Below are 13,480 nucleotides of genomic sequence, written 5' to 3'. Positions count from 1 at the left end.
GAGACAGAGAAACCCTCACAGTTCTTTGCAGTTGATAGAGAGACAGAGAAAAACCCTCACAGTCATTTCAGTTGATAGAGAGACAGAGAAACCCTCACAGTTCTTTGCAGTTGATAGAGAGACAGAGAAACCCTCACAGTTCTTTGCAGTTGATAGAGAGACAGAGAAACCCTCACAGTTCTTTGCAGTTGATAGAGAGACAGAGAAACCCTCACAGTTCTTTTCAGTTGATAGAGAGACAGAGAAACCCTCACAGTTCTTTGCAGTTGATAGAGAGACAGAGAAACCCTCACAGTTCTTTTCAGTTGATAGAGAGACAGAGAAACCCTCACAGTTCTTTGCAGTTGATAGAGAGACAGAGAAACCCTCACAGTTCTTTGCAGTTGATAGAGAGACAGAGAAACCCTCACAGTTCTTTGCAGTTGACGTCGTACAGCGGCGTCCACTTGTTCTGCTGGTGCGGCTGCCACTTTATACACTGGTAGTTGGGGTCCAGGTAGGAGTTATCCGCCTCCGCCATCAAACCTGGGCCAGAAACAATGTCTACTGCGTAAGGGGGGAAACACAGGATTACATTTTAATTTACACATTGTTATGCCTTTTCTGTACATTTTCTCAAATTCCCAGGTTTTCCAAAAAAATCCCGGGTTGGATCCTCCAGCTAGTATTTCTGGAAAACCTGATCATTTTGGTAAATGGTAACGGGTATGACCGGATATAAGAAGGAGGTAATGGAGGAATAGAGAGAAGGACAGAGAAAGATAAAGGAGAAGAGAGAAGAGAGGAGAGGAGAGAGGAGAGAGAGAGAGAGAGAGAGAGAGAGGAGAGAGAGAGAGAGAGAGAGGAGAGAGAGAGGAATAGAAGAGACAGAGAGAGAGAGAGAGAGAGAGAGAGAGGAGAAGAGAGAGAGGGAGCGAGACACAGAGAGAGAGAGAGAGAGAGAGAGAGAGAGAGAGAGAGAGAGACAGAGAGAGAGAGACGAGAGAGAGAGAGAGAGAGAGAGAGAGAGAGAGAGAGGAGAGAGAGAGAGAGAGAGAGACAGAGAGAGAGAGAGAGAGAGAGACAGAGAGAGAGAGAGAGAGAGACAGAGAGGACAGAGAGAGAGAGAGAGAGAGAGACAGAGAGAGAGGAGAGAGAGAGAGAGAGAGACAGAAGAAGAGAGAGAGAGAGAGAGAGAGAGAGAGAGAGAGAGAGACAGAGAGAGAGAGAGAGAGAGAGACAGAGAGAGAGAGAGAGAGAGAGAGAAAGGGGCCACAAGGTCAACCAGTGAAGAACAAACACCATTGTAAATACAACCCATATTTATGTTTATTTATTTTCCCTTTTGTACTTTAACTAATTACACATAATGACATTTGAAATGTCTTTATTCTTTTGGAACTTTTGTGAGTGTAATGTTTACTGTTAATTTTTATTGTTTATTTCACTTTAGTTTATTATCTACTTCACTTGCTTTGGCAAATGTAAACATATGTTTCCCCATGCCAATAAAGCCCCTTGAATTGAAATGTAATTGAATTGCGAGGGAGAGAATGAACAGAAAGAGAGAGAGAGAGGGAGAGAAGAGAGATACAGACAGAGAGAGAGAGAGAGACAGACAAAGATATGCCTGCCTACCTGGCTCTTGTTTGATGATACCTGTGAGGATCTGAGAGTTGAGGGTGCTGTTTGGAGAGTCAGAGGGTTTTCTCTTCTTTGTCTGGTGGACCGGTATCCCACTGTAAACACACACACACACACACACACACACACACACACACACACACACACACACACACACACACACACACACACACACACACACACACACACACACACACACACCACACACACACACACACACACACACACACACACACACACACACACACACACACACACAATGAAGACACAAACAAATGTAGGGAAATGAAGCATTTTCATTGAGAGATTGATCGATCCGCTATAACATATTATGTGATTTGTTATCTGTCTTTCTCTCCCTCTCTAACCTCCCTTCCTCCCTCCCCTCCCTCCCTCCCCCCTCCCTCCCTCCCTCCCTCCCTCCCTCCCTCCCTCCCTCTGCCCTCCCTCCCTCCCTCCTCCTCCCTCCCTCCTCCCTCCCCTCTCCCTCCCCTCCTCCTCCCTCCTCCACTCCTGGCCCTGCTGTGTGCTGCAGTTCCTGGTGACACCCCTCTCCTCCCTTATAAAACATCTATCTTTCTTTCTCTCCTCCCTCTTCTCTCTCTCTTACCACCCTTCCATCCCTCTCTCATCCATCTCTCCCTCCCTCTCTCCTACCCCCATCACTCACACCTGGCCCTGCTGTGAGTGCTGCAGTAGTAAGTGATTGGCTGATTGATTGATTGGTTGATGGATCACTCACTCCTGCTGTTGAAGGAGTTGATGCATCAGCTGAGTCTGTTGCAGGTCCTGTCCACTCCCACTGGAGGCGGTGCCAACAGGGTACTGTGAGATCATTGGCTCGGCCTTCAGGTACATGTCGCGGTGCATGTTGGGATAGCCGTGGCCGTGTGGGGGTAGAGGTGGCGGGGTCATGTGACACATGTTCTCTGGTGTCATGGTCCTCAGCATGTGAGTGTCTGCAAGACAGGGAGGAAGGCAGGGATGAAGACAGGAAGGAAGACAGGGAGGAAGACAGGGAGGAAGACAGGTAGGAAGACAGGTAGGAAGACAGGGAGGAAGACAGGGAGGAAGACAGGGAGGAAGACAGGGAGGAAGACAGGGAGGAAGACAGGTAGGAAGACAGGGAGGAAGACAGGGAGGAAGACAGGTAGGAAGACAGGTAGGAAGACAGGGAGGAAGACAGGTAGGAAGAGAGGGAGGAAGACAGGTAGGAAGACAGGGAGGAAGACAGGAAGGAAGACAGGGAGGAAGACAGGTAGGAAGACAGGGAGGAAGACAGGGAGGAAGACAGGAAGGACAATAGGAAGACAGGAAGGAAGACAGGGAGGAAGACAGGGAGGAAGACAGGAAGACAGGAAGACAGGAAGGAAGACAGGGAGGAAGACAGGAAGACAGGGAGGAAGACAGGAAGACAGGGAGGAAGACAGGAAGGAAGACAGGTAGGAAGACAGGGAGGAAGACAGGGAGGAAGATAGGGAGGAAGACAGGTAGGAAGACAGGTAGGAAGACAGGGAGGAAGACAGGTAGGAAGACAGGGAGGAAGACAGGTAGGAAGACAGGAAGGAAGACAGGGAGGAAGACAGGGAGGAAGACAGGAAGACAGGTAGGAAGACAGGAAGGAAGACAGGGAGGAAGACAGGGAGGAAGACAGGGAGGAAGACAGGGAGGAAGACAGGAAGGAAGACAGGAAGGAAGACAGGGAGGAAGACAGTAGAAGACAGTAGGAAGACGGTAGAAGACAGGAAGGAGACAGGGAGGAAGACAGGTAGGAAGACAGGTAGGAAGACAGGGAGGAAGACAGGGAGGAAGACAGGGAGGAAGACAGGTAGGAAGACAGGTAGGAAGACAGGGAGGAAGACAGGAAGGAAGACAGGTAGGAAGACAGGTAGGAAGACAGGGAGGAAGACAGGTAGGAAGACAGGAAGGAAGACAGGTAGGAAGACAGGGAGGAAGACAGGTAGGAAGACAGGAAGGAAGACAGGTAGGAAGACAGGGAGGAAGACAGGTAGGAAGACAGGAAGGAAGACAGGTAGGAAGACAGGTAGGAAGACAGGAAGGAAGACAGGTAGGAAGACAGGTAGGAAGACAGGGAGGAAGACAGGAAGACAGGGAGGAAGACAGGAAGACAGGGAGGAAGACAGGAAGACAGGGAGGACGACAGGGAGGAAGACAGGGAGGAAGACAGGGAGGAAGACAGGAAGGAAGACAGGGAGGAAGACAGGGAGGAAGACAGGTAGGAAGACAGGGAGGAAGACAGGTAGGGAGACAGGGAGGAAGACAGGTAGGAAGACAGGTAGGAAGACAGGGAGGAAGACAGGGAGGAAGACAGGTAGGAAGACAGGGAGGAAGACAGGTAGGAAGACAGGAAGGAAGACAGGTAGGAAGACAGGAGGAAGGGAAGACAGGAAGGAAGACAGGTAGGAAGACAGGGAGGAAGACAGGTAGGAAGACAGGTAGGAAGACAGGAAGGAAGACAGGAAGGAAGACAGGTAGGAAGACAGGAAGGAAGACAGGTAGGAAGACAGGTAGGAAGACAGGTAGGAAGACAGGGAGGAAGACAGGAAGACAGGTAGGAAGACAGGGAGGAAGACAGGTAGGAAGACAGGAAGACAGGTAGGAAGACAGGGAGGAAGACAGGGAGGAAGACAGGGAGGAAGACAGGGAGGAAGACAGGAAGGAAGACAGGGAGGAAGACAGGTAGGAAGACAGGGAGGAAGACAGGTAGGGAGACAGGGAGGAAGACAGGGAGGAAGACAGGGAGGAAGACAGGAAGACAGGTAGGAAGACAGGGAGGAAGACAGGGAGGAAGACAGGAAAGAAGACAGGGAAGAAGACAGGGAGGAAGACAGGGAGGAAGACAGAGGAAGACAGGAGGAAGACAGGTAGGAAACAGGGAGAAGACAGGTAGGGAGACAGGGAGGAAGACAGGGAGGAAGACAGGGAGGAAGACAGGAAGACAGGTAGGAAGACAGGGAGGAAGACAGGAAGGAAGACAGGGAGGAAGACAGGTAGGAAGACAGGTAGGAAGACAGGAAGACAGGTAGGAAGACAGGGAGGAAGACAGGGAGGAAGACAGGGAGGAAGACAGGGAGGAAGACAGGAAGGAAGACAGGGAGGAAGACAGGGAGGAAGACAGGTAGGAAGACAGGGAGGAAGACAGGTAGGGAGACAGGAAGGAAGACAGGAAGGAAGACAGGGAGGAAGACAGGTAGGAAGACAGGGAGGAAGACAGGGAGGAAGACAGGAAGACAGGTAGGAAGACAGGGAGGAAGACAGGGAGGAAGACAGGGAGGAAGACAGGGAGGAAGACAGGTAGGGAGACAGGAAGGAAGACAGGGAGGAAGACAGGAAGGAAGACAGGGAGGAAGACAGGGAGGAAGACAGGTAGGAAGACAGGGAGGGAAGACAGGAAGGAAGACAGGAGGAAGACAGGTAGGAAGACAGGGAGGAAGACAGGGAGGAAGACAGGTAGGAAGACAGGTAGGGAGACAGGTAGGAAGACAGGGAGGAAGACGGTAGGAAGACAGGTAGGAAGACAGGAAGGAAGACAGGTAGGAAGACAGGGAGGAAGACAGGGAGGAAGACAGGGGAAGGCAGGGAGAAGCAGGTAGGAAGACAGGTAGGAAGACAGGAAGACAGGTAGGAAGACAGGAAGGAAGACAGGTAGGAAGACAGGAAGGAAGACAGGTAGGAAGACAGGTAGGAAGACAGGGAGGAAGACAGGGAGGAAGACAGGTAGGGAGACAGGGAGGAAGACAGGGAGACAGGTAGGAAGACAGGGAGGAAGACAGGTAGGAAGACAGGGAGGAAGACAGGTAGGAAGACAGGGAGGAAGACAGGTAGGAAGACAGGTAGGAAGACAGGAAGGAAGACAGGTAGGAAGACAGGAAGACAGGTAGGAAGACAGGTAGGAAGACAGGGAGGAAGACAGGGAGGAAGACAGGAAGGAAGACAGGGAGGAAGACAGGGAGGAAGACAGGGAGGAAGACAGGGAGGAAGACAGGGAGGAAGACAGGGAGGAAGACAGGTAGGAAGACAGGAAGGAAGACAGGTAGGAAGACAGGAAGACAGGTAGGAAGACAGGTAGGAAGACAGGTAGGAAGACAGGTAGGAAGACAGGGAGAAAGACAGGGAGAAAGACAGGGAGAAAGACAGGTAGGAAGACAGGTAGGAAGACAGGGAGGAAGACAGGGAGGAAGACAGGGAGGAAGACAGGGAGGAAGACAGGTAGGAAGATAGGAAGACAGGAAGGAAGACAGGGAGGAAGACAGGGAGGAAGACAGGGAAGAAGACAGGGAAGAAGACAGGGAGGAAGACAGGGAGGAAGACAGGGAGGAAGACAGGGAGGAAGACAGGGAAGAAGACAGGGAGGAAGACAGGGAGGAAGAAAGGGAGGAAGAAAGGGAGGAAGACAGGGAAGAAGACAGGGAGGAAGACAGGGAGGAAGACAGGGAGGAAGACAGGGAGGAAGACAGGGAAGAAGACAGGGAGGAAGACAGGGAGGAAGACAGGGAGGAAGACAGGAAGAAAGGGAGGAAGACAGGGAGGAAGACAGGGAGGAAGACAGGGAGGAAGAAAGGGAGGAACATGTTTATGCATTTAATCTGTTCCATTGTCATTTCAGTTTTAAATGTTTCAAGGTCTGTTCTGACAATAGCTACAATAGCTTGGCATATAACTTGTCCTGATAAAAGGCGGTGGCCCAGGTTGCAAAACAATCTTTTTGCCAGCAAACTTTGACCTCTGATGACACAGAGTGTGTGTGTTCTATTTGCTGTGAGTGTGAAGCTTCCCATCTGGTGAACTTTCCCATCTGGTCAACCTTCCCATCTGGTCAACCTTCCCATCTGGTCAACCTTCCCATCTGGTCAACCTTTAAATCTGGTAAACCTTCCCATCTGGTGAACCTTCCCATCTGGTCAACCTTCCCATCTGGTCAACCTTTAAATCTGGTAAACCTTCCCATCTGGTGAACCTTCCCATCTGGTCAACTTTCCCATCTGGTAAACCTTTAAATCTGGTAAACCTTCCCATCTGGTCAAATTTCCCATCTGGTGAACCTTCCCATCTGGTAAACCTTTAAATCTGGTGAAGCTTCCCATCTGGTCAACTTTCCCATCTGGTGAACCTTCCCAACTGGTCAACCTTTAAATCTGGTGAAGCTTCACATCTGGTCAACTTTCCCATCTGGTGAACCTTCCCAACTGGTCAACCTTTAAATCTGGTAAACCTTCCCATCTGGTGAACCATCCCATTTGGTCAGTCAACCTTCCCATCTGGTAAACCTTCCCATCTGGTAAACCTTCCCATCTGGTCAACCTTTCCATCTGGTAAACCTTCCCATCTGGTCAACCTTTCCATCTGGTAAACCTTCCCATCTGGTAAACCTTCCCATCTGGTAAACCTTCCCATCTGGTGAACCTTCCCATCTGGTGAACCTTCCCATCTGGTGAACCTTCCCATCTGGTCAACATTCCCATCTGGTCAACCTTCCAATTTGGTCAGTCAACCTTCCCATCTGGTCAACCTTACTGTCACTAAGATCTATATCCAATACTGTAATATTATATTCCTCATCTAGTGTGTAATCAGTCCAGGTTCCCTCCACCTTAGGCTAATGGTACTTTCCATTGTTCCTTCCTGGAGCTCAGCCAATCAGATAAGACCTTCCCACACCTTCTCACTGATGGGAAAGACCAACACAGGAGGACATTGTGTTGACGTAGGCTACATTGTGAGTTTGTATAGCCTGCCATAACTTGTGTTGGATTTCAGAAAGATACCTAGAATTTCAGTGAGAAATGTATTAAAACAAAGATTCTTATATTTTACCTTATTTTAACTAGGCAAGTCAGTTAAGAACAAATTCTTATTTTCAATGACGGCCTAGGAACAGTGCCTGTTCAGGGGCAGAACGACAGATTTTGTACCTTGTCAGCTCGGGGATTTGAACTGGCAACCTTTTGGTTACTAGTCCAACGCTCTAACCACATTGTAGAATCTAGATTCCATATCAAACATGATATTCGACAGAGCGAAAAAAAAACATTTCATGTATTTAATTTCTATGATCAAATTTCGTCTCCAGATAAATTGGATAAAGTTTAAAACAATAAATGACATCAGGATATTTCTCTGTAAAAGAATGTATTGATTTACACAAACTTATTAACCAAATTTTGTCCAACTCTTGTTCTTCCATTCAAATGACCAGAAGAGATCAGTAACATCTATTGATCTGAACAGAGACACGGCAGAGAGAGAGACGGACGGTCTACAACACACCTACTTTACATAGTGGAGAGACACCTGACTATACTGCACAACTGTGCAGTGTCCCAAATGACAACATATTGCCTTTATAGTGCACTAATTTTAAACAGAGCCCTACGATCCCAAGTGGCCCTGGTCAAAAGTAGTGTACTATATAGGGAATAGGGCCCTGGTCTAAAGTAGTGCACTATATAGGGAATAGGGTGCCATTTGGGACACTACCTCTGTCTGTAAGTATATAGCGCACACCTTCCTGTGTAGGGATACTGTATCATCAGTCTGTCTCTCCGGCTTGTTTACCACTGATCTGACACATCGTAGTCCTCCACTGATCTGACACATCGTAGTCCTCCACTGATCTGACACATCGTAGTCCTCCACTGATCTGACACATCGTAGTCCCACTGATCTGACACATCGTAGTCCTCTACTGATCTGACACATCGTAGTCCCACTGATCTGACACATCGTAGTCCCACTGATCTGACACATCGTAGTCCTCTACTGATCTGACACATCGTAGTCCCACTGATCTGACACATCGTAGTCCTCTACTGATCTGACACATCGTAGTCCCACTGATCTGACACGTCGTAGTCCCACTGATCTGACACATCGTAGTCCTCCACTGATCTGACACATCATAGTCCTCCACTGATCTGACACATCGTAGTCCCACTGATCTGACACATCGTAGTCCCACTGATCTGACACATCGTAGTCCTCCACTGATCTGACACATCGTAGTCATCTACTGATCTGACACATCGTAGTCCCACTGATCTGACACATCGTAGTCCTCCACTGATCTGACACATCGTAGTCATCTACTGATCTGACACATCGTAGTCATCTACTGATCTGACACATCGTAGTCCTCCACTGATCTGACACATCGTAGTCCTCCACTGATCTGACACATCGTAGTCCCACTGATCTGACACATCGTAGTCCTCTACTGATCTGACACATCGTAGTCCTCTACTGATCTGACACATCGTAGTCCTCCACTGATCTGACACATCGTAGTCCTCCACTGATCTGACACATCGTAGTCCCACTGATCTGACACATCGTAGTCCTCCACTGATCTGACACATCGTAGTCCCACTGATCTGACACATCATAGTCCTCTACTGATCTGACACATCGTAGTCCCACTGATCTGACACATCGTAGTCCTCCACTGATCTGACACATCGTAGTCCCACTGATCTGACACATCATAGTCCTCTACTGATCTGACACATCGTAGTCCCACTGATCTGACACATCGTAGTCCTCCACTGATCTGACACATCGTAGTCCTCCACTGATCTGACACATCGTAGTCCTCCACTGATCTGACACATCGTAGTCCTCCACTGATCTGACACATCGTAGTCCTCCACTGATCTGACACATCGTAGTCCCACTTATCTGACACATCGTAGTCCTCCACTGATCTGACACATCATAGTCCTCTACTGATCTGACACATCGTAGTCCCATTGATCTGACACATCGTAGTCCTCCACTGATCTGACACATCGTAGTCCTCCACTGATCTGACACATCATAGTCCTCTACTGATCTGACACATCGTAGTCCCACTGATCTGACACATCGTAGTCCTCCACTGATCTGACACATCATAGTCCTCTACTGATCTGACACATCGTAGTCCCACTGATCTGACACATCGTAGTCCTCCACTGATCTGACACATCGTAGTCCTCCACTGATCTGAGTCGAGAGTCACCAACCACTTCCTGACTAACTACCTCCCCGTCTGACTGAGTCTAGAGTCACCAACCACTTCCTGACTAACTACCTCCCCGTCTGACTGAGTCTAGAGTCACCAACCACTTCCTGACTAACTACCTCCCCATCTGACTGAGTCTAGAGTCACCAACCACTTCCTGACTAACTACCTCCCCGTCTGACTGAGTCTAGAGTCACCAACCACTTCCTGACTAACTACCTCCCCGTCTGACTGAGTCTAGAGTCACCAACCACTTCCTGACTAACTACCTCCCCGTCTGACTGAGTCTAGAGTCACCAACCACTTCCTGACTAACTACCTCCCCGTCTGACTGAGTCTAGAGTCACCAACCACTTCCTGACTAACTACCTCCCTGTCTGACTGAGTCTAGAGTCACCAACCACTTCCTGACTAACTACCTCCCTGTCTGACTGAGTCTAGAGTCACCAACCACTTCCTGACTAACTACCTCCCCGTCTGACTGAGTCGAGAGTCACCAACCACTTCCTGACTAACTACCTCCCCGTCTGACTGAGTCTAGAGTCACCAACCACTTCCTGACTAACTACCTCCCCGTCTGACTGAGTCTAGAGTCACCAACCACTTCCTGACTAACTACCTCCCCGTCTGACTGAGTCTAGAGTCACCAACCACTTCCTGACTAACTACCTCCCCGTCTGACTGAGTCTAGAGTCACCAACCACTTCCTGACTAACTACCTCCCCGTCTGACTGAGTCTAGAGTCACCAACCACTTCCTGACTAACTACCTCCCCGCCTGACTGAGTCTAGAGTCACCAACCACTTCCTGACTAACTACCTCCCCGCCTGACTGAGTCTAGAGTCACCAACCACTTCCTGACTAACTACCTCCCTGTCTGACTGAGTCGAGAGTCACCAACCACTTCTGTATCTCTTGTTTTCTCTCTAGTTCTCTCTCTCTCTCTATTAATTGACTCATTTTGGCAGTCTTTTTAACTGTTCTTGACTATTTTGTGTTCGAGGCTGGAGAAAGGCAGGGGTGAGAGAGAGAGAGAGGAGAGGCAGGGTCGAGAGAGAGAGAGTGGAGAGACAGGGGTGAGAGAGAGAGAGGGGGGAGAGACAGAGAGAGGAGAGGCAGGGGCGAGAGAGAGAAAGGATAGGCAGGGGCGAGTCAGGGGCAAAAGAGGGCTCAGACTTACCATTGACCTGCTGAGGGGAGTATGGCTCAGAACTGGAGTCTGGGGGGGACTCTGGGAGCGTCCTGGAACGTCCAGAAACATTCACAAGGTTGGGATAAAGCACACACTTTGTTGAACGCTTGTTGTCCTGAGGAAACACTTCATCTACTATAACTTTTCAAGATCTATAACTTTCCAAAAACAGAAAGTGTCACAGTGTTGTACAAAGCACATCGTACTGTGACAATTTCTGTTTTTAGAAAGTTATAGATCTTGAAGACTTGATTGCTGACATACAAACACATTTTGGGACTGTTCCAACAGTGGAACTAATGAAACAAATTTCACAAGATAGCTTGTGAGTGGAATTTCCCGTTAAAGGGGCCATCTGCGGTTGCTACTTTCATTTTTGTAAATTAATGATATGTACCCATTGATTGTTGAAGAATATAACTTATAAATGCCTCATGATCTTAGTTGTCACACTCCATCAGAACCCAAAATATAAACTTGTTTAACTCCAGTGTTTGTAAACAAAGTCAATATAAATAAACATTATAAAACCCCCATGGTTTAAAACTGTAATGTTTATATCATGGGCGGTCAAATCTTAGCATCTATACTTCTGTCTATGAATTTGAGATTACATTTCTCATTTTCCCCATCAGCTTTTAAACATTTTTTTTTTAACAGAAACAGCGACCGAGAAAACACATCGTTATTGTTTAAACTAAGGATCTCTGCTTTACGATGAATATAAGATGCTTTGGATAAGACTTCAAAAATTCTCTAAAATGATAGTTCTGTAAGGAGAAAACAGTTTGTTTGTGCAATTGATTGCTTACAAATGATTTCCAGGCCATTGAGTCTGTCTTGTCTGTGTGGTTTCTGTAATATGTCTCGTTTCTGATATCACTGTCTTCGCTGGTTTAGTAGAGATAATCAAGCACTGATTACAAAATGGAACTGAACTCTGACTATGGTGTCAGTCTGGTTTCACTGTGTGACGAAGGAAACACTTTCGTCATTGTAGAAATCACCCCCCCCCCCCCCCCCCGACGGTGAATCAACGTTGGGAAAAAGTAATCAAACGTAAATAGAATGTTTTGTAATTATTTGTACCCAACTTTATTAAGCCTAAATCCAATGACATATTGATATTTTTTGGTTGATTTCAGGTTGACTTCACGTTGATTTCAAGTTGATTTCACGTCAGTTGACAACTCAACAAGACCTAAATCAAAACTAGATTATGAATTGGCGTCTCGTCCAGTTTGGGGGGAACTCTTGAGACTGGCTTCCTGTTCACAGTGCAAAGTTGTATAAATTTGAGTTTTGAAAACGATTACATTTTAATAAAGTTGTATCTCTCATTTGATATTACAATCGCGCTAGAAGAAGCGGTTATTTATTATGCCACTCCAACCTGCCGGGATGTAACAGTGTTATACATCTCTCATCTTCCTACATCTTCCCTTCACACATCAGCTGTTTCCATCCACCCAGAGCCATGTGAATACACGTGTGGCTCTGAGAGCTCCTTCAACATACTCTAGGAACCCCTCTGTCTCATCTCCTCCCTGAGCCCAGACCCAGTCAGCTCACCCGGGTGCGTAGTTTCCTCTGTGTTCAGGCTTGATGTGGTTCTGCTGCTGCTGCTGCTGCTGCTGCTGCTGCTGGTTCTGGTGGTGGTGCTGTTGCCCCAGGCAAGGGTAGTTGTTGTGTCTCAGCAGGCCCAGAGGAGGGGGTGGGGGATAGGGTGTCTGCTGGGGGTGGGGGTTTCCCTGACGTAGGGAGATAGGGGAGCTCACGCCACACAATAGACTCCCAGCGGAGGAGACTCCGGCCTGGGTTAACGAGTAGGAGTTAGCCCCTGGGGCACCGCTGTGGACCTCAGAGAAACAGCTGGAAAAACACAGAGAAGAAAGATTGAGTTTTGTTATTATCAGTTCAGTTGGAAATTATAATGGAATAGCATGTTATAAATTTGTTGTTGTGTTTATTTTTTATTTTTTTTAATTAAAACTTTATTTAACTAGGCAAGTCAGTTAAGAACAAACTTCTTGAAGTCCAGGTAGTTTTCCCTGTTTGTTGCCAAATGAAGATGACCCTGGTTAGATATAGTTGTTGTTGGGTCGTATTTATAAGCTGGTCCCAGATCTATTTGTGCTGTAGACAACTCCTATGATTATTGTACAAAATACAGCAACAACTGATCTGGGAACAGGGTCATATTCATTAGATAATAAACGGAAGAAAAATAAAAGAGGACTGAAACACGTTATTGTCATTTGATCAGGCTATCGCTCTGAGTCACTCACATGTCAGTGCTGTCGTCCTCCTTACCGATGTAGTCCTCCAGAATACTGGTGTCAATGTTCACTGGCTCCAAGGAGCTGGTAATATCATGACCTACAGAGAGAGGTAATATCATGTCCTACAGAGAGAGGTAATATCATGACCTACAGAGAGAGGTAATATCATGACCTACAGAGAGAGGTAATATCATGTCCTACAGAGAGAGGTAATATCATGTCCTACAGAGAGAGGTAATATCATGACCTACAGAGAGAGGTAATATCATGACCTACAGAGAGAGGTAATATCATGTCCTACAGAGAGAGGTAATATCATGTCCTACAGAGAGAGGTAATATCATGACCTACAGAGAGAGGTAA

General features: G+C 47.6%; 1 protein-coding gene across 1 annotated transcript in view; it reads right to left on the bottom strand.

Annotated features, from left to right (window-relative positions):
* Window positions 1-406: 406 nt before the first annotated feature.
* LOC120042191 (myelin regulatory factor-like) overlaps window positions 407-13,480 on the bottom strand; it is a 53,804-nt gene continuing 40,730 nt past the window's right edge. The window contains exons 2-7 of the mRNA XM_038987063.1: window positions 13,124-13,214; window positions 12,408-12,707; window positions 10,824-10,885; window positions 2,366-2,582; window positions 1,618-1,718; window positions 407-546 (exon numbers count right to left, since the gene is read on the bottom strand). Coding sequence (XP_038842991.1) covers window positions 407-546; window positions 1,618-1,718; window positions 2,366-2,582; window positions 10,824-10,885; window positions 12,408-12,707; window positions 13,124-13,214 — 911 coding nt within the window. The remainder of the gene's footprint in view (window positions 547-1,617; window positions 1,719-2,365; window positions 2,583-10,823; window positions 10,886-12,407; window positions 12,708-13,123; window positions 13,215-13,480) is intronic.

This window comes from Salvelinus namaycush, unplaced genomic scaffold (genome assembly GCF_016432855.1).
Source record: "Salvelinus namaycush isolate Seneca unplaced genomic scaffold, SaNama_1.0 Scaffold63, whole genome shotgun sequence".
Lineage (NCBI taxonomy): Eukaryota > Metazoa > Chordata > Actinopteri > Salmoniformes > Salmonidae > Salvelinus > Salvelinus namaycush.
Note: the sequence above shows the minus strand (reverse complement) of the source record. Positions and strands in the feature narration are given on the sequence as shown.